General features: G+C 39.8%; 1 protein-coding gene across 4 annotated transcripts in view; it reads right to left on the bottom strand.

Moving 5' to 3' along the window:
• Positions 1-19,817, bottom strand: part of exoc6b (exocyst complex component 6B) — a 113,663-nt gene extending 93,846 nt beyond the window's left edge. For 2 of the 4 annotated variants that reach the window (XR_006093410.1, XR_006093409.1), the window contains exons 1-6: positions 19,564-19,816; positions 7,122-7,287; positions 6,967-7,014; positions 6,781-6,871; positions 5,107-5,152; positions 2,596-2,800 (exon numbers count right to left, since the gene is read on the bottom strand). Coding sequence is in view for 2 of the 4 variants with exons in the window: in XM_042400684.1 (XP_042256618.1) it covers positions 2,596-2,800; positions 5,107-5,152; positions 6,781-6,871; positions 6,967-7,014; positions 7,122-7,287; positions 19,564-19,751 (744 nt within the window). In the remaining 2 variants the exon portion in view is untranslated. Of the gene's footprint in view, positions 1-2,595; positions 2,801-5,106; positions 5,153-6,780; positions 6,872-6,966; positions 7,015-7,121; positions 7,288-19,563 lie in introns of all 4 variants that reach the window. The other 2 variants (XM_042400684.1, XM_042400683.1) reach the window with 2 other exon arrangements.
• Between the last annotated feature and the right edge of the window lie 202 nt (positions 19,818-20,019).

The raw sequence follows: 20,019 nt of genomic DNA, 5'->3' as shown, positions 1-20,019 counted from the left end.
GTGCCCAAGATTGATTAAAGATTAATCCGGTCTTACATATGTTGCAACTCTCCAAAATATTTTCAATGACTTGCTGCGGATCCAGACATTTGTGGCTGAATGGACTGCGAATCTCAAGCCAAAGCGCTGACGAACATTCAGATAATTAAAGTGTTTTGTTTCAGATGTCTTCTTGCTCATGTGGCATTTCGAGAGCTCTGGACTATTATGGGGCAATGAGAGCGTCAAACATACGGCATCGGCTTTACATCCTCACCGAACCGAACCACAGAGGAACATTATTTGTCGGCATAAATTGATTTTAAAACGCTAAAGCTCAAAGTTGGGCTTTAAGAGGGAACATCTCCACTAATTATAACACTTTAGATTCACTTTCACATGAATGAAACTGTTGTAGTGTCTTGTTTAGACACTTCAATGCCTGCAGGAAGTGATGAATAATAAAAGGTTAAAAATAAGGTTAAAATCTCAACTATCTTCTAAAGAACAAGAAATTAGGGCTAGTCTTGTGAAAATGCCAAATATATGATGCCTAAAATGTAAGAATTTGCTGTATTTCTGGGTCTTCCATTGGAGTAAATTGTTTTGGACTCTTGGTCAGTCAAAACAAGATGTTACACTGAGCTTTAGGAAATTGTAACAGGTATTTTTCACTGTTATCTGATGTTTTATAGACCAAACTATTAATCAATTAAATGAGAAAATAATCAGCTGAATTATCGATAATGCAAAATAAGCCCCACAAGAACTCAGTCCAGAGAAAACTCTGTAATTGGAGCAATTACATGGTTTCAGGGTCCAAATAGGGTCCTGACTGTAGTATCAAATGAAATCACTCTGTTTTTTCGAGATTAAACTTTGGCGTTTTTGCTTTTATTTGATACTCTGTGAGAAAAGAAGGCAGGAAATGTAAGTAGAGAGAGTTTGACCAAGTGCAACAAAGATTCAAATGTGTTTATGAGGTCTACGTCTTAGACCAGCAGGCCAATGAGACGTATACATTTATTAACAGAGGAAGTCTTGATTAGAATATAATACATAACCGACTCTACAGCCGTGTGAGTCGTCAACCGTTCCTTCCTCATTCCCAGCCCTTCCCCTTCATCCTGCGATTCCCGTTGAACAACATCCCCCCCCCCCCCAATAATGGAAGGCGCACAAATAAACAAGAGGCCTGACTTTGAGCTATGGATACCACAAGAGAACACAAAACATACAAACAGACACGCTCATATATAACTTCCTTGGCCTCGGAAAACAGAAAAACAGTGAGGTAAGTGCTGAAAAGCGGGGTGTCTGCGTGTGCGTGTATGTATATTTGTGTGTGTGTGTGTGTGTGTTCATTGACGAGCCTGCATGCTTGTTTACTGGCAGTGGAACCACAGAGCAAGGCACACACACACACACACACACACACACACACACATACACAGAGGCTGCTTCTGATTAACAGACAGAGAAAGAAAGACATGATGGAGAACAAAAAACCAATTGTGGTATGAAACAAGCCAGTAACACTGTACAGTCCTTATCAACAAATACACATTCACACACACACACACACGTAAGATTCACACACACACACACACACACTGATGTTAGAACAGCAGGCAGTCACACACACACACACAGATTAAATTAATGAAAGATGAACTATTATGAACAATGGAAAACTGAGGGGAAAAACAGATAAAAATGTTATGATTCTGCGTTTATATAATCACATGTCTGGCTGATAGAAGATGGAGCGAGAGTTCCCCCCATCCCTACCTCTCCAGACACAAACAAACACAGGAACGTCTTCTTCACTACTGGAGATTTTGAGTGAGAGGCGACACGTCTTCAAGCGTCTAAAGCAATTTTTTTTTTTACTCGTTTTGTGCTCGACACCATAGGATGTGTGAGGAAAAGGGTTTGACGTGTCACAGTTAATACCACGCTTTTTATTTACGCTCTTGTAGAGCTGCAACAACTAATCAATTAGTCAAATTTTATAATCAAATAAGAATTTTAAGTCATTTTTTCAAGCAAAATTACCAAACAATCTCTGGTTTCAGCTTCTCCAATGTGAGAATTTGCTGTTTTTCCGTGTCTTATATTATGGTAATTTGACTATTTTGGGGTTTTAACTGTTTAGACAAAACATTTGAGTATTTTTTGATGTATTTTCGGCAAAATAATTATCAATTAACAAAGAAAAAATCCTTAGTTGCAGCTTTAAACTCCAGGTTTTTGCAGGATATGAATGAGGCAAAGTTAAAAAATTTCTGATGACAAGCACATTTTGAGTGTAGACAACATGTGCTGCATTTCTGCTTTTGTTTATTTCTTCTTTCTTTTTTTTTTTGTGTGTGGCACAGCTCATCACGTGTTGTTCAGTTGTAATGTTCAGTTGTAAGATTATTGTAGGAAAGATATATCTGGCAAGAATATAGAAGGGGATGGAAAGCATGCATTTACCTCACGGGGATTACTGGAATAAACTATTTTGATTTTATATGTTGTTATTCGTCTTGTATCTACCTTGTTCTACTAAGAACAAACCTAGTAAAATGGTAGATCTCTGTTTGTTGATTAACTATATATATCGTGTACCTGTTTGATGGCGGTCTCTCCTATCTTGTCCGAGTGTTTCCGGATGCTCTCTAAGAAGTCTCTCAGCTGCGTCATGGCCGTGTCCCGGATCTGTGTCCTCAGTTTGGGGATGTTTTCTGCCATGATGGAGCAGAAGCGGTACTGACCCGCCTTGGGAAGACACGTATGCTCCAGCTGCTCCAACGTCCGCAACGCAGGGTAGTACCTAACACACACACACACACACAGCATTTGATGAAAAGGGGGCATTGATTGCTAATGTGCTTAATTTAAACTTGAGGTTAACACCAAACTTGTCCCGCGCCAGATTTGATTTTCTTTCCAGTTCATTGCAGGCTTCACTGGCTTTACACATCTAATAATAACCTTTTTAGGGCTGCCGAGTGAACCTGTGAGTTTCTGGTTATGGGAGGAGATACTTTCAGAACTTAGACAGAGTAATAAAACTATTTCCTGGCTGTCAGATGGACGACCGAAAGCCAGCAGAAACACACAATCACACAGAAAAAAAAAAAAAGTTAAACAAATCTACGAGCACATGCACACACACACAGAGAAATACACTCAGATACGCCTCGGGGATCTTTGGCAATACAATATTCTGCAAACACTTCACTCCACTGCATCTCAATCTCACACACACACACACACACACACACTTTCTCTCTCTAGGAGCAGCCGGTGTTGGCTGACCTCTCTCTGCTCTCTGCGAGCCAAGCAGCCGCAGGACAGAGAGAGAAGTAGAAAAACACACAAACAAACGACAAATTTATGACCAACCAGACTCCAGTCTACAGGTCAGGACGAGGGCAGGGAAGGAAAAAGAGAGAGAGAGAGATATAGAGAGAAGCAGTTTGTATTTCTATTCTAAATGCTGTGGCTCCATCTAGTGGCCAAAAGTTCAGACACAATAGTAGAAATGGTCAAAGGACTGTATATCACAGTGTATCTTTAATAGGGTGTCTTTATTATCATTATCAATTACTCATTTGATTAATCATTTAATTGTTTAGTCTATAAAAGTGATGAAAAACTGTCAATTAATTTCCCAGAAGCCTTCAAATATCTTGTTTTGTCCGTCCAACAGACCAAAACTCAAAGATATCCTGTTTATAATGATATAAAACAGACAAAAGCATAAAATCCTCGCTTTTGAAAAGCTGAAACCTGAAGATTTTTGGTGTTTTTTGCTTGAAAAAATCACTGACATGACCAATCACTTATTAAAACCATTGATTTTTCTTCTTTCAATCGACTAATTGATGAAACACCAAATCATTTCAGCCCCAATAATAAACAGACTACGTATAATATTTCAAAAATAATCACCTTACAGTTTTTTTTCCATTGCTTACACACATTTTACAAGCAATACTTATTTTGCCTCTGAGCCAGTTCGGCACAAAAGTGAACACATTTCATCCGCTGCTACGCACTCACTGCAAAAAACATCTACGCACAGTTTGCCAGACATTCAAAAACAACACATCACATTTCTTCACATGGGTGTCATAAATTATTTACACGTTTACTTTGGGAAAACTACTTGAATGCTGCAAAAAGTAGAACTACATCTGTGTTTTACAGCAGGTCTTGTATTCCCTTTAGTTTGTAAAAGTTTCTTAGAAATCGTGTTTGTAACTATTATGTATCAACTGTTCTGTAATACAGTGCTGATATTCCCTCTGTGCTTGTATAACAGAGCTCTAAACTCTTAAGTGCTGTGTTTAGAGCACACATTGCTAGATATGTTTCAAACAGGAGGTGTGTGTGTGTCTGTGGTTTGACGGCAGTATACCGTTGTGGTAAGTGTGTGTTAGGTTGTGGCACGTGTCTTAAGATTTTGGTTTAGCAAGTTTTTGGAAGGTGTGTTTACTGTGTTGGTACCAGTGCTTCATACTGAGGTTTATAGAGGAGGTAAAGCAGGTGTTATCTTTTAAGAAATGTGTGTAAGCAATGGAGAAAAAACTGAAGAAAATGTACCATTTAGTGCTGAAGTTCTTTCCAATTAGGACATTTCCTATTAAGCCTGTTGTTTGGTGTCACAAAGACATTTCTTTTATGTCTTTACTCAAAAAGATAAACTTATCAGCTCATTCTCTACTGTCTCTTTCACTGTTTTGTATGGTAGTTATATGCCTTTATGTCAAATCAGTCCAGCTCACTTCTCATTAAATCAGACCCAGGGTTGCACTCCTGTCCAGTAGATTGTGGATCCAGAGCCAATTCTTCTCCCCCCCCCACCCTTCAACACCTCAAGAGCCAGTTTTCACAGCAAAGGGTCAGCATCCCTAAACCCATCCCGCCTTCGCCTACGGACAACAAAACCCAACACCTAAACTGGACAGGTAGTGGGGCCAGATCGGGCCCCGGGGGTAGAGTTCCTGCCACGAAGGGTTCGCCTGCAAAGCTCCACTCAGTTATATCTGCGTTTCATCTACAAGATTTTTGGCACTTTTGATTTTGAATTTGGGGAAAAAAGTGTGATGGAAGACAGAATTACTGACGTACCTTTTTGCCCTCATTTGCTCCTGAAGTCTGCTGTACATCTCCAGGACTGAAGGAAACAAAAACACAAAAGTCAGGAGGAACAGATCGTTATAATGGAGAGCTATGAATAATATAAATACATTATCACAGCGAAAAGCAACGCTGTTGCTGCAAATAAGGTGAGAGAGGCATGCTGCTGATCATGTAAATTCATTAATTAAAAAACTAATTCATTAATTTATTAATTACGTAATTAGTTTATATACTTATTTTACCACTCAATGCACTCTCCGTGCCTCCCACATCCAGAGCTCTTAAACTTTAAACTTGATCCAGCAGATTTAAACATTATACTCAAGAAGTGCATTCAGGTCTGACTCTGTCCCATAATGAAGGATAAAAAAAATCAAAGTGAAATTAATATTATAGATTGAATATTATCTGTGATAAATAGATTAATCAACTTTCTAATCAGTGTTCTAATAGCTGCAGTACCAGCAGTGTTAAACGACCTTGGCAGCAAATCAGGTGATTAGTGAATAGGGTGTAGTCAACCAAAGAAAATCTAAAATCGTACATAATCTTCAACTAATCAATTAGTGGTGGGTGTGGGTGTGCACAGTAAACTCGGCAGCCACACATTTCTCTGTTCTGTGTCTTAAGGTTAGGCTAACCCATTGTTGCTAACTTTGGAGCTAACCTCCTTCACTTTTCCAGCATTTGGGGAAACAACAGACGTGACTTTTTAGCATTTATTAACCGACACACTGTAGTCTGTACTGTACATTTACTGCCAGACTGACAACTTACTACTAACCTTTTCCTCTGCTCCGCTCGCATCCACCGTCACTTCCCTGCCCCTTGCTCTTTCCCACTTGCTACGCAAACATACTCCTTAATGGAGCCACGCGACCAGTGGTTTCCCAGACTCACGTACCGGAACAGCGCTGCTCAGAGACTCCCAAACGCTATCGAATGAATGAATATACATTCATTCGGATATCAAATATTAAAAAATATTTTTTTTGGCCTGGCGGGGGTTCTCGTGCCATTATAGAGAAACACAGATTCAGTAAACGTTGAGTACAGTTAGACCCAGCAGTCTCCGTTAGGTTGGGCGAGTTCAAAGTTGTGAAAACAACGGGGGTGTTTTGAATACACCCCCGTTGTTTTCACAGGTAATTTATTAGTCTGTCCCTCCCGCCGCAGGACATAATGGATTAATCCTGGAAAGCTGTTGATGTAGCACTTTTCTCCTTATGAAAATAAGAGATTATTCAACCGATGAGAATTTAGTCGGACGAGAGCATATCGACCAACTAATCGACCAGTCGACCAGCAGACTACAGCCCTATTAGTGCCGATTTAAGCTGAAACTCGGAACATAACCTGCTCCGGACCAGGTTAAGTTTGCAGTATAAGTTACCATGGTGATGTAGCCAGGTTAAAAGAGAGCCACCTTCGTGAAATTGAAAACCCTGCAGGCTCAACACCTCGCTAACCCACTAATCTCGCTTTGTAGTACGCCCCTCAGGGACAATGACAAAAAAAATAGTCCCAAGATAATAGTATTGTGTCCCCAAAACATTACTTCTTCATTCTTTTCTTTCTACATAAGTTAATCAAATGAAATTAGAAGAAAGAAAGACAGCACAAGGTTTCTTTCTCAATTAAACCTGTATGTTTGTGTGTTACCTGGTAGGCAGTGTGTCAGTTTGTCTATGGTGGTGGCGATGTTTCTCTGTTGCACTCGACACTGTTTCAGATCCTCCATAGAGCTCATGAGCTGAAAGGAGGAGAAAGAGGAGGTGAAGAAAGTTAACAAGCTTCCTGAGACTCAACTCCTGATTGGACAACATTGATATTTGTGAGTCCACTTACGTCTTTGCCATCATCCTGAAGACACTTGTTGGTCTCAATCACCTGACTCTGAGGTAGTTAAACAATAAACAAATTAGAGAAAAGTATCAAGAATTATTCTCCCTTCTCTCTGTTCATCCTCCATCTTTCACACGATCCTCTCCGTCCCTCCTTACCTTCAGTTTCTGCGCCTCTCCTCGCACTTTGAGCAGCTCTGTGATGGAGTCGACGAACCCCTGGAAGTGATGGTTACACATCTTCTCGATCTCTCTGTCGTGGTTCCTGATCCGAGCGTCCAGTTTGTCCATGAACAGGCCATGTTCCTGACCGTCGTACACCGACCTGGAGGAACAGAGAGAGAAGACAACAGGTATGAAATTTAGTAGGGATATTATCAGCACGTCATTGGACGATATAAGCCTTAAAATGAATTATCGGCCTCGGCCCGAAATGAACATTTTCTGCCGATTAAGAGAGGCCGATTTGTTGCCTTCTCCTTCACCGCCTGACTGTGTTTCCCTCCACGGACTGTTTCACCCTGACGATCCCGGTGCTTCCTCCGCAGGCTCCACTTCACTCAGCTGCCCGTCAGACCCGCTGCTTCTTCTAGCGGAGGCCATGTTGCTGCTAACACTCCGCTAGTACAATCTATGATTGCATAGTAAAGGCCCACTCAGCCAGTTGGAAAAAAATATGTGCATATATCGGTATCTGCAATCAGACACAATGAGTTGGAAATATCAGCATATCGAATATTGGCAAAAAATCCAATATCGTGCATCCCTAAAATTTAGATTTTACCCCTAAAAACTGCAATTTTTGCTTTTTTTTTTTAGACCAAACTCAGCTTTAACTTTGGCTTTTTCCTGCATATTTCCACTTCTTGTTGGTCTACAAACTTACAGACATATTTAAAGTTTGGAGCTGACAGTTTTTCATTCCTCACTCTCATGTTCCCAAGTAAAGTTAAATTACACAAATGAGCTTTCTTGTGCTAATTTGATTATAAATTATAATACTGATGCTTCACCAAACATCTAGAGATCATTGGTCCACTTCTATATAGTTTACAGACTTCATTTACATTTATTTCTATGTATTATGAGCAGCATCTGCAGCAGATAAATGACAAATCTCATAAGAAAAGACTGAAAAACTCATCAGTCCTAAGTCCTATATCCTAGAGACCGGAAAGAGATAGAAGAATGAGGAGATGAGGAGAAAGACAAGAAGAACAGTTTGCTAATTTAAAGAGCAGATCTTTTTGCTTCAGTGAGGCTGTTTGACATTATTTTCCTGCTAATTCAACAGGGAGGAACAGTGAGGAAAGAGAGACAGCACATCCAGTAGATGTCCAGCAGGGGGCGTTATTGTATTGATAATAACAACAACCTGCTACACAGTTACACACAGTCACAACTGGAAGATGCTACTAACAGCTCAAGGGTATTTTCAACATGGTTATGTGCTGTGTAAAGGAAGAAATGACAGATTTTCAGCAAACGTCAGGTCCTGAACAGTGTTTTTTTTTTCCCCTTCCAGCAGCAGCCATTTAGAAAGCAAAACAACACTCACACTAAAAGGCTTCATCAGGATTTTTCCCGCCCTGAGGCAGTCCGACAAAGTGCTGTCGCTGAGGAAAAAAGAATCGACGGCGTGAAAGTGTCGCCGAGAGCGAAAACAAGAGCAAAACGAGCGTCGTTAGCGTGTTTTTAGTCACACTCAGACAACTGTGTGTTTGGCTTTTATTGTGAAATATCCACTACACATATAGAGAAGGGCTTCATATTATTATTATTATTATTATTATTATTATTATTACTATATCAGTATATAAACACCTTAAGATCTGGACTTGTGGAAAGGACTGTGGTCTGGTAGGATGTTATTAGCTGTTGTAGCCATTTTCATTTGATTACAAGGGATTCTAATTATTTAAGTGGGTAAGAGCTTAACAACATCTGTAATTTGATTCATTTGGTTCATTGTCCTGCCTTAAACCTGAGTGACTCTGGGAGTAAACGAGCTTTAGTTGCTTTTAAAACTACAGCTCAACGTTTGTAACTGTTTTATTTGTCAGTGGATCAACTTGAAGGAGCTGATTAGCTGCAGGTGCTTGTAGTTCAACTTTCAAAACACACATAACTGAAGTAAACAAATTACTTTCCCCATGTTGCTACGGAGTTGAAAAGCCGGAGAAGACATTGGATCAGAAAGTGTTTTTCCTCCTTATTCTGTAATCCAATTTCACATTTTTTCTGTTAATTACATCCTCAGTGTTACGCGACTCAAACAACATAACAAGACTACAGTTTATATTGCAGTTATTTTAACTTTGTTTATCAGAGTAATTATGGTTTTTTTCCTATCAGTTTTGATGGCAGATGGCTCTAAAACACCCATGAGCCTTTGCTGCCGATGCTACGGAGAAGAAGCGAAGCCTGAGGCGTGAATTAGAGAATAAAAACACGTCGCCACGGTTACTTAAGTCATCCAAAAGTGAATCAGTTTAAGCTGCAGATTCAGTAATCTACTTTCTAAAAACAGATCTGAATTCCTTATAAACGTATCGCTGTTACTAAGCTGTGCGATATGATCAATAATCTCATATCCTGATAATGATACATATCACAATAAAGCACACGTTTCCCGTAAAAATCAATGACTAAATAGTTTCTGCTCAGGAAAAAAAACACGACCCAACTCTATTTCCTAACGCGATCATCGGGAGCGTTGTTTCACGCTAAAAATAGCGATATGGAAAAATCTGTTTCCTTTTAATCACTCGGTAATTCATTAAAACTTGTCTCGAGAGTCCAACGTGAGTCTGAGCGTGTGTTGCGTTTCAAGCCTTCTCTGTAATAATCATCAACAACACTTCCTGTGTTCTTTCCCGTCCATAAACAGCACACACACACACACACACACACACACACACACACAAACACACCTGTGTATAGCTCGAATCCCCCCCCCTCCACCTCCCTCCGCCCCTCCCACCCTTCCTCCTGTTGACCAGGAAATGCCCGACTTGTACAATAGAGAACAGGTCTGACGCCACAAAGTGCTTTCTTTAGACACACACACACACACACACACACACATATATAAATACACACACAGAGCAACTCTTAACAGCCAGCACAGTGTTTGTTGACATCAGATAAAGAAACAATAGAGAAACGTCTAAAATTAAAAAACAATATAATAAAGTACAATGTGTGTGTTTGTTCCTTATAGGCCCGTATAGTCTGTACGACCTCTGCCCTCGATAAACACCGCACCGTCACTGACTGACTAACAAAATAAATATGAATGAAACCACAGTGAGCGATAGTAGAAATGAATGAATGAGGACGTGTGACATCATCAGCGTGTCAGCCGTTGAGTAGATCTTCATAATTATGGATCAGATGATAATCCAGATTAGTTTTCTGGGGATAAAACGAGATGACAAAACAGGACCGAAGACATGTTGTTCTGCTTTCTAGTGAACGATACAAGTTTTTTTTTTTTTTTTTTAAATTATGACTTCATTCCCCCCCCTGTGAAGTCGCCAAACAATAGCTGGTTTCCTGACAGTGTGGACCAGCGTGTACGAGCTAAGATTAGCAGCATGTGTGTTGTTAGCGGAGGCTGTTTGTTTCCAACCCTGTTGAACGACGTACTCCGAAGTGAGAGTGTGCCTGGTACCGTCTGCCACCGAGAGGAGAGGAAAAGGAGCTCCACATCTCTGCTCCTTTGCATGTGTCTGTTTCTAAATATGGTATATATATGTCTACTGTTGCACAAGGATGCTAATACGTTGTGATATAGATATAATAGACACCTCCTCAAGCTTCAGGCTTTTAGAAATCCTTTAAAAAAAGTGAAATATTGGATATCTTCACCTCCTCGGGCCTGTAAAAATACTTCAAATAGTTGGAATACTGAACTCTTTCACCACTTCAGGGCCATAAAAACATTAAAATAATTGAAATATTGGATACTTTCACCTCCTTGAGGCTGTAAAAGTTGTTATAAAAGGAGGTAAAAAGTTGTTAAAAAGTTGAACAATGTTGGATTCTTTCACCCACTAAAGCCTCTAAACTCTTTAAAGCCCCTTTTCACACATGCAGTCTGTCCCTGAAATGTTCAGGAACATTTCCTGCATGAGGTCATGTGACATGATATTCAGGGAAATCTTTACCGTCAACTTCCTGCCTCAAGACCTGGTAGCATTTCAGGGGAAAACGCAGGTACGGTCACAAACTTTCTCATGTTACAGTTAAACAGTAAACGCTAAAATATGTTTCTGAGGCGAGAAACAGAATCATGATTCGTATTTGATCAGCTCTGCCTAGTTTGAAAAGTTTCTTCTTCTTCTGTTGAGTTTTATGGTGGTTGGCGTCCATAAGTGTTGCATTATCACCATCTGCTGGACCGTCCTTTGCTTCATCTGTTCCAGCGTTGTCATGTTATGTGTGAAAAGCCGCAAGACGGAGATGTTCCTGAACGTAGCTGCATGTGTGAACAGTGAAAATCTGACAGGTTATCCCAGTAATTTACTGGACATTATGTGTGAAATACTGGAAATGTTCTTCAGGCTTCTAAAAGTCCTTAAAATGAGACAAATTGTAGACATTGCTTCATTTTTAAGGGGTTACAAGCAAAAGAATGAACCACTGGAATAGATGATGATGACAAAAATAAAAGGAAATAACTTTATTTAGACGCCAATCATCTAGACACAAGTTCAATCTAAGTTGTTTACAGCAGCTCTTTTAGGTCAACCGGTGTCACTTTTTCTACTGCTAGGCTACTGAAGTGCATAAAGAGAGGAGGGAGGGAAAAAGAGAAATGAAAGGCAAGAAAGAAAGGGAACTTATAATTTAAAAAAATGTAAATATGGAGGCACGAATGACAAAATAAGAGAAAAAAGGAGGAGGAGGAAAAGATGGCTGGTTCGGGGCGGATTTGAGGGAAAGTAAAAGTTTGAAAACAAGGAATACTGACACGAAGTTCAATAAAGCTGCTCTCAATTATGACATCATTATTAACAGCTGTGTGTACGTGTGTGTGTGTGTGTGTGTGTGTGTTCCATCCTTGGATCTGCAGGGAGGGAGTTGCTGACTGCTCGACAGCTGGCTAAATAGGATCTTAACCCACTTAAGACGTGTGTGTGTGTGTGTGTGTGCGTATGTATGAATGTGTGTCTTTGCAAGTACAGTGTGATGACTCAGCTGGGTGTGTGTGTGTGTGTGTGTGTGTGTGTGTGTGTGTGTTTTGTAACAAGCTCGTGGCAAGTTACTCCCTCTCTTCTCTCACTAGTTGAACCTTTCAGACACACACAGAATTTCTCGGGTCATGTTAAATGTCTAAAACGTGCAAATATCCCTCCTACATCTGTGCAACGTACTAATATCACAACGCTAATAAGAGACAATATAGCAAATGTGTGCAAGATTACACATCATATACTCTAATTAATGTTAAATGCAATGATCTGTGTTCTACTGTTATGCTTTACATCTGACAAAACTCTCTTTTTTATTACAATTTGCTCCAAATTATTAATTTTCACAACAGAATTTGACAAAAAAAACCCTCAAAACATAATGATTTAATTACTACATCTTTCTGGATAAGAAACGGCATGAACACCAGCTGTCTGTGAACGCCACACCAAAGCATCAACTGGGAAGGGGTCAAAGGTCATCTAGCAGGAGTCGACAGATGCCCGAAGAAAGATCAAGGAGGAAACTCACATCTGATGCTGAAGAGCAGGTTTCAACTGAGACACGGGTTAAAATATCTCCTCCACAAGTCTATACTGGTCACATAATAACTATTAAACCACCTCCATCTGCCGAGGAAGGCCATGAGATGTGACTGAAAGCTTCAGAAACAAGTATCTTGGAGTTTATGTTTAGATTATTGTTCAAGTAGAAACAGTACTTCCAGTTTAAGTAGCAGTTAGCATACGTCGTCCAGTTAAGAGTTAACTGGTGGCAGAGCATCAGTATTGTTGCTATGGTTACCTGCAGTTTAATATACGTTGAGCACTGATTCAGACCTGTGGTTAATACGTCCAGTGGGGACGTCTGAGCTGTTCTTCTATAAGTTTTTATTGGACACCCGACAGCCAATCAGAAACAAGCATGTTCCATGGCCACAGCAGAAAAACCACATTACGAGCGGACGCATAAAGCTTCCCTGTTATTAATGGCTAAATCTGACAAAAATCACCCGCTGCACGCTGTTAAATACAGGGTGGAGTTCAACACACACACACCAACACACACACACCAACACACACACACACACACAGAGGGGTTTCTCCTCACTCGCAGCGGCGTGACTGGAGTCGACAGATTAGATTAGCCGATGCGACGTGCAGCAGCCGAAGACAAACACAGATAAGTTAACACGACTGACGGTGACACGTTTCTGAAACGAGCAGAAAAACTAATCTAACAGGTTTCAAATCCATCGCAACCGTTGATACAAATCTCAGTGTTCTTGCAGGATTTGACTAGAGCAAAAAACACCGATAACGACGTGCATTTAACTGATTTACTGTTTAGTCGATTGAGAGAAAATTAGTTGATTATGTGCAAGTTTTTATGTTTTGGCTGGTCCTGACATAAACAATATTTAATAAACTGTATTTCTTATTGCTGCAATGACAAAAAATGAACTTGAACAGATAAAAATTGCCAAAAATTTGCTGTTTCTACTCTCTTTTTTATGATTTTTAGCTTCTTTTTATTGCATATCATTAAGACACTGAATCCCTTTAGGGTTTTTTTTAACTGTTAGTCAGACAAAATAAGCAAAAAAACATGATTGCAATGGCAACTTGTCCTTATTTTTTGACATTTTTATAAACTTAAAAGTTAATCTAAAAAGAACAGTAATCAGCAGATTAACCAATAATGTAAATAAATGCATCTGTAGGTGCAAACACATGTCAGTTTTAGCCATGTGTCCATTCCTACTGCTGCTCTAAATGATTGATACACAGTCAATTTCCAATTTTGAAACAATTAAAGCAAACAAACAAAGCAGGACACACCTGAACTTGCAGTAATATAATTAAGTGTTAGTATATATAAGTCAACAGAAGGTCATGCGTTTCTGTGACAAAGGAACAAGCACAGTGAACTCTTTATCTACGTTTCCATTGCTTTGTTACACTTGTTTGCCGTTTTGCAGCTGAACCTGTCTTGACATCCGAGACCCAGACGGGCTGTTTCCTCAAGTCGGGGGGACGTTGCTGAGAACTGCTGTGTCACGGGTTCATCTGTCTCTTTTGTCTTTTCTAAAAATTTCTCACACGGTTTCATTACTCTTTTATTTATAGTCGCAGCTCATCGGCGTCTCTGTCCTGAAACAGCCTCTCTCTCTCTCTCTCTCTGTGTTCATGTGAATTATGTTGTTATTTTTGTTATTGATCGGAGCGACCGTCTCATCAACCGCAAAGAGGAAGCAGGTAGAGACTCAGAGAAAGATGGATCATGTAAACAAAGAAACAGCAACACAAAGTGACTGATTATTGGCTTGAATATTACCGATCATCTATAAAATACTTTAAACAGACTCATATATCACAAACATTTAACTGGTTTTATATGAAAAGTGTGATAATCAGTCACGTCAGCTGTGTTTACACCGACTTACCGGCTCCAAAATTAAAGCAACTGTGTCAGGTAAATGATTAAAGATTTGCTAATTGTCATGGTCAATGCTGAAGAAACAGAAACTTTCTAAAATAAGTCTGATTTAGTAGCAAAAACTAGAGTTAATCAGAGAAATGAGCGTTTTTCTTTCACATAAATAAGAATGTATAAAAAGTCAAAAAGTAAAACTGCATAAAATGCGATCACAATTACTTAAAGCACAAAGTGAAATCTTTAAATTGCTTATTTTATCTGACAAACAGTCATAAATCTAAATTCAATTTAAATATATATATATACACAAGTATCCGAAGCTGGAACCAGGGACTGTTTTGACATTGAACAAGTTGATTATCAAAAGTGTTGTTGATTAATCTTCATCGTCTAATGCTTTCAGCACTAATTTAAAGCTTTATAACTCCAAAACAGCTGACTCTGAAGAGTGGAGACAGTCCGAATGAGTCTGCACGAAACCGGACGGTCCGATATGAACAATAAACGACTGACGCACTGTAGCGAAGGTGCTAACCTGCCCGTTGAACCTCCGACCAGCTGCAGCACTCTGACATCACCATGAAGGAAACAAACAAGAGTCTCAAAAAGGCAAAATTATATCACCAAAGACTGAACTTGCCACTTAAATGCAAATTTAAACATCTGAATCAGTCCAATAAAGCAGATTTCACTCTAAAACAAATCTGAATGCAATCATGAAATGATATATTTCTTCAGTAAGACAATGAGAAACATGCTTCTGTCAAGCTACATTGATCGACAATGTATTAACAATCTATCACATCACAGTGACAAAGCTTTATGAATGGACGGCCTACAGCGCGATAGTTTGGTAAGCTAGACGAACCACACGCTATTGTTTTGGTGTCATAGTTGTATAGAAAGACGAGGAAAGTGAGCAAAGATTGATAATAACTCATCAGTCATAACAACCTGAAAAGAGCTGCTGTGTGTAAACAAGGTAACATGAGTAGCGTGGCGATACTCTGGCTACTTAAAACCCTGTTTGGACACGCGGTGGATGAGACAAACGTGGCGTTGCTCCTTTAAATCTGTCTTTAAACAGACAGATGTTGTGTCTGCCTTCACAAACATACATTTATCACATGAAGCAACAACATTCAATAAAGTCTGCAGAGTGAATTGATCTGTCAGTCTCAGACACCAGCGATTAGACTCATCCGCTGGTAAATGTTATGAGGCAATCGGAGAAACATCCAAAAGCAATCACACATTTTGTTGTTGTGACTAATATGCAAAAATATTCACGTGGTAACATTTCTTCAATAACCACAAATATCTGAATGAAAATTCACCTCTAAATGTGAAGTGAGAGGCTTTACAGGCCGATTCGTATCAGTTTTATTGGCTAAACATTGTGATAAACAAATATAGTGTAATATAATTTAACAGTTCCATATTGAGGAACAACATAAACAGACCTGAGCTAATGTTTGTAACCTGAGGGGGAGCTGGCCACATGATTAGTCCTGATCTATCCTGAGTTATTCTGCTGTCAGGGAGGAATGCTGCAGCCAGCCTCGACCTGCTCTCTCACACACACACACACACACACACACACACACACACACACAACAAACCTGTTTTTTCCTGACTGTCTAGGAAGGTTTGGAGGAAGCCGATTATTAGAATCCTTATGTTTGAAAATATGGGTACAATATATAAAACTATGCATCTAATAGATCAAATTAATCAAATTAAAGCCGCAATTTGTCGATAAATCAACTAGTTGATCTACAGAAAATTAATTGCCAACTGTTTTGATAATGAATCAATAACTCTGAGTCATTTTTTAAGAAAAAAATGGCAGATTTCTCTGGTTAAATGTTGAATATTTTCTAGTTTCTTCAGTCCTATATGACAGTAAACTGAATATCTTCGGGTTGATCGGGACAAAACAAGATATTTTAGGTTGCATGTTGGGCTTTTGGGAAACAGTTTCTGACATTTTATAGATCAAACAACTAATCAATTAATAGAGAAAATAATCAACAGATTAATTGATTATGAAAATATTCTGTCATTGCAGCCCTAAAATCAAATAAACAATTAAGTAATCCAGGCTTTTATTAAGTAAAAATCCATATCATTTGCTATTTACAAATGCAGAAATGCTTAGAAAATGTTGTTTTTCTTAATTCTGTATTAAGATAAAATACTTTTTGGTAACATTTTACTTTTAGCACCTTATCTAGAATTTATAAGCAGATATTACATAGTTTATAACACACTATAATGTATGTAAATGTGTGTTTTTTAATGATGATTTCATGAATAAACTCAACGATGAAAATCATATTTTGCAGCCCTACATAAAAAAGACTTTCAGTGGGGGAAAAGCCATTTGATGACTTGTTACCAGCACCTGTCATTGTGACTAAGAGCCTAATAATTCAAAATTAACAGCTACTATTTAAATCAACAAGTCACTTATGTGTTTTCTTGTTTCCTATCTTTGGTTTTACACACCTACAAAAGGAAAAGGCAACCAGAAGAGTAATTTCTAGCTCCAGAAACATTTTTATATCTGTAAAACATCTATTTTTTGATGTTTATGCTGATCGATTTTGGTCGATTAAGCGATAAAAGCAGCGTAAAGATACAATCCAAAAATTTTGTTGTAGAGCCAACAGTGACCCTTCTTTTTCTATAAAAATCTCCCCAGGCTAAATATAGCTAATGATGAAGCTGACAGCTCCAAACATAGACTGTGCTACTACATTTAAAATGTGTGTGTGTGTGTGTGTGTGTGTGTGTGTGTGTGTGTGTGTGTAATAGCTGAAGTGGAAATACTGAGACTCAGCCGGACAGAAACTAGAGGCTGGAAAGAGATGAAACATCACACGGCGGTGTGCGCTGACAGAAAAATAAATATTCGTGTTGTCCGCTTGCCGGCCTGAGTCGCTCACCGTGGCATTGGCACTGACCGGCACACACACACACACACACACACACACACACACACACACACACAAACACACTCAGAGGAGAATGTGGCAGCCGAAGGTGTCACACAAAGTTGTCAAGTCACATCACAACAGGCTCTTGAGAGGACCAGTAACCACACACACACACACACACACACACACTTCAGGCACAGTGACTAGCCTAAATGTCAAGCTTAAACGGGGTCTATGAAGAGGAAAAAGTCCGACACAGACGGACGAGAACGAAAAACACAACTCCACAAATACTGTAAACACCGTTGATAAGCTCTCAATAGCCCAGTTCCTCCCTACTGCATTTCCCTGTTCGTTCGCTGTTTATTTCCTCTTCGGACAATCAGTTCAAAGACCGCTGGCCAAGGACGCTGTGTCTTCAGAGAGGGCATGAAAAGACCACTTAAAAAATAAAAGATACCTTGATGTAACGTCACAGTCAAGTACCCAAATGTACATAGAAATAGAGAACAGTCCTCTCTCTGTGCAAAAAATGTGTTTAAAATGTTATCCGAAGCTAATATGAAGCTTCAGTCGTCCAAATGAGTCAAATCAAGTGGATATCTTTCAACGTTACAGTCTTTTTAGTGCCAAAGTCCCTCTTTTTGTTACTATACTTCCACCGCAGCTCAACAGGGAGACACAAAGAGGGAATTTGATGCTAAAAAGACTGTAAATGTAGCAGATATCCACTTAATATGACATATATAAGCTTCAAATCAACTTTTAAATACATTTCTGCACTAAATGACAGTGGACACGCTGTGGATTTTGGCCCCCCATCACTTACAAAACCTCTTTCAGTGTTCATTTTGGCATCTGACCGCTGTTTTAAGACAGATTTGAGAAGCTGTGAACCTGTCCTTTAACTAGGATAAAAGGAAAATCAATCAGGGTTACGTTTAAATGAAATGCAGGTAACGTATGTCAACAAAACCACAAACCAGACTTTGCCCTCTGTGTTTTTGAGAGTCTGGCACATGTATATAACATCGCTCTTTGTAATAAAAGCTGAACAGAAACAGGGTTGTGACCCATTTCAGATCCAAACACAGCATAAGAAGTGCTGCATCAAAAACATACCCCCCCCACCCCCCCACCCCTATCCCTCCATCATCACCACCCCCACACTTAATGGGATGTGAAACCATGTGTATCTGGCACACAAACACCAACATAAACAGAAAAAGCCATTCAGCCTGAGAGTGCAGTTTCCACTCCATTATTGAGCAAACACTCTCTGAGCATTTTAAAAAAAATAAAAAAGCAAACCAGTGCCTTTTTTTTAATGTGGTTTACAATGCGATGTCATCACTAAAGCAACAGTCAGTATACTTCTCATTCATTAACCCAGACAGAGGCAGGGCTTGACACTCCTTTGATATATCTTGGCTGCTGCTGCTAACAGCCTAGCAAGCTAACTGTAAATAGCTACTAAAAAAAAACTCCTCCATACAAGTTGACCGACTTTAAAAACACAAAAAAAGCCACCTGTCAAACAGAGACAGCGCTTAGCTACCACAAACAACCTCGACTCCCATTGTGAGCTCTGCCACCAAGTGAGCAGAATGTCAATTACTTAGCTAAGGTTGCTAACGTTAGCCGAAGTTGCTGAGTTGCCCTGTGGATAAGTTGTCAAACTTTGGCGACAAAGCTATGAGGACAATGTCGAGTCGGAACTGTTAGGCCAAACCAGACAGCCAGGAGACACCGTGTTGGGTTTAGCCACCAGTGGCCGTAACGTGAATTAGCTGGCGTTTATGTTTGCTAAAGTTAGCCGGCTAGCTGTCCGATAATGGACGCATGGTCGTTAAAGTTTTGTGCAAGCTCCGGGAGTCTGGGAGAAGTTGCTAACTCGGCGCTAGTCGCAGCTAGCCGCGCTCCCTCGGTTGCTCTGGTTGACGCCGTTCAGCGGGGCTTGACTGTGGCTAAAAAAAAAAAAAAAAAAAAAAAAAATCCCGGTACAGCCACCAGGTACTTACCGGAGGGTCGGCCCGATACAGTTGGTGTCTGTGCTCTCGATCTCCCGCAGGATTCGCTCGTGTTCCGCGGCTGTCTCCACGCTCGCCATCCTGCATGTTGCTCTGGTCGGTTCCGAGCTGAGCTGAGCTGAGCCGAGCGGAGCTGAGCTGAGCTGAGCTGAGCGGACTGGCTGGGCTCCGTGCGTCATGCAGGAGGAACCAGAGGGTTGGTTTGATGTGTTTATGCAGCAGCCCGAAGGAGCGGAGTTTGAAGAGGGATTTAAAGGATAGGTTCACAATTTTTCTGTCATTAAAAACAAACAGTCAGGAGTCCAGATGAACCCTGAAAGAGGGGTTTTCCTCGCTGTAATCATTCCTCCTGTTTATACTGGTTATTAAAAGATCAAATTCAAATGTGCTTTCAGTGTAAATGATGGGGGCCAAAATCCACAATATGTCCACACAGTTACACATTTT

Source organism: Thunnus maccoyii, chromosome 22 (genome assembly GCF_910596095.1).
Source record: "Thunnus maccoyii chromosome 22, fThuMac1.1, whole genome shotgun sequence".
Classification (NCBI taxonomy): Eukaryota; Metazoa; Chordata; class Actinopteri; order Scombriformes; family Scombridae; genus Thunnus; species Thunnus maccoyii.
Note: the sequence above shows the minus strand (reverse complement) of the source record. Positions and strands in the feature narration are given on the sequence as shown.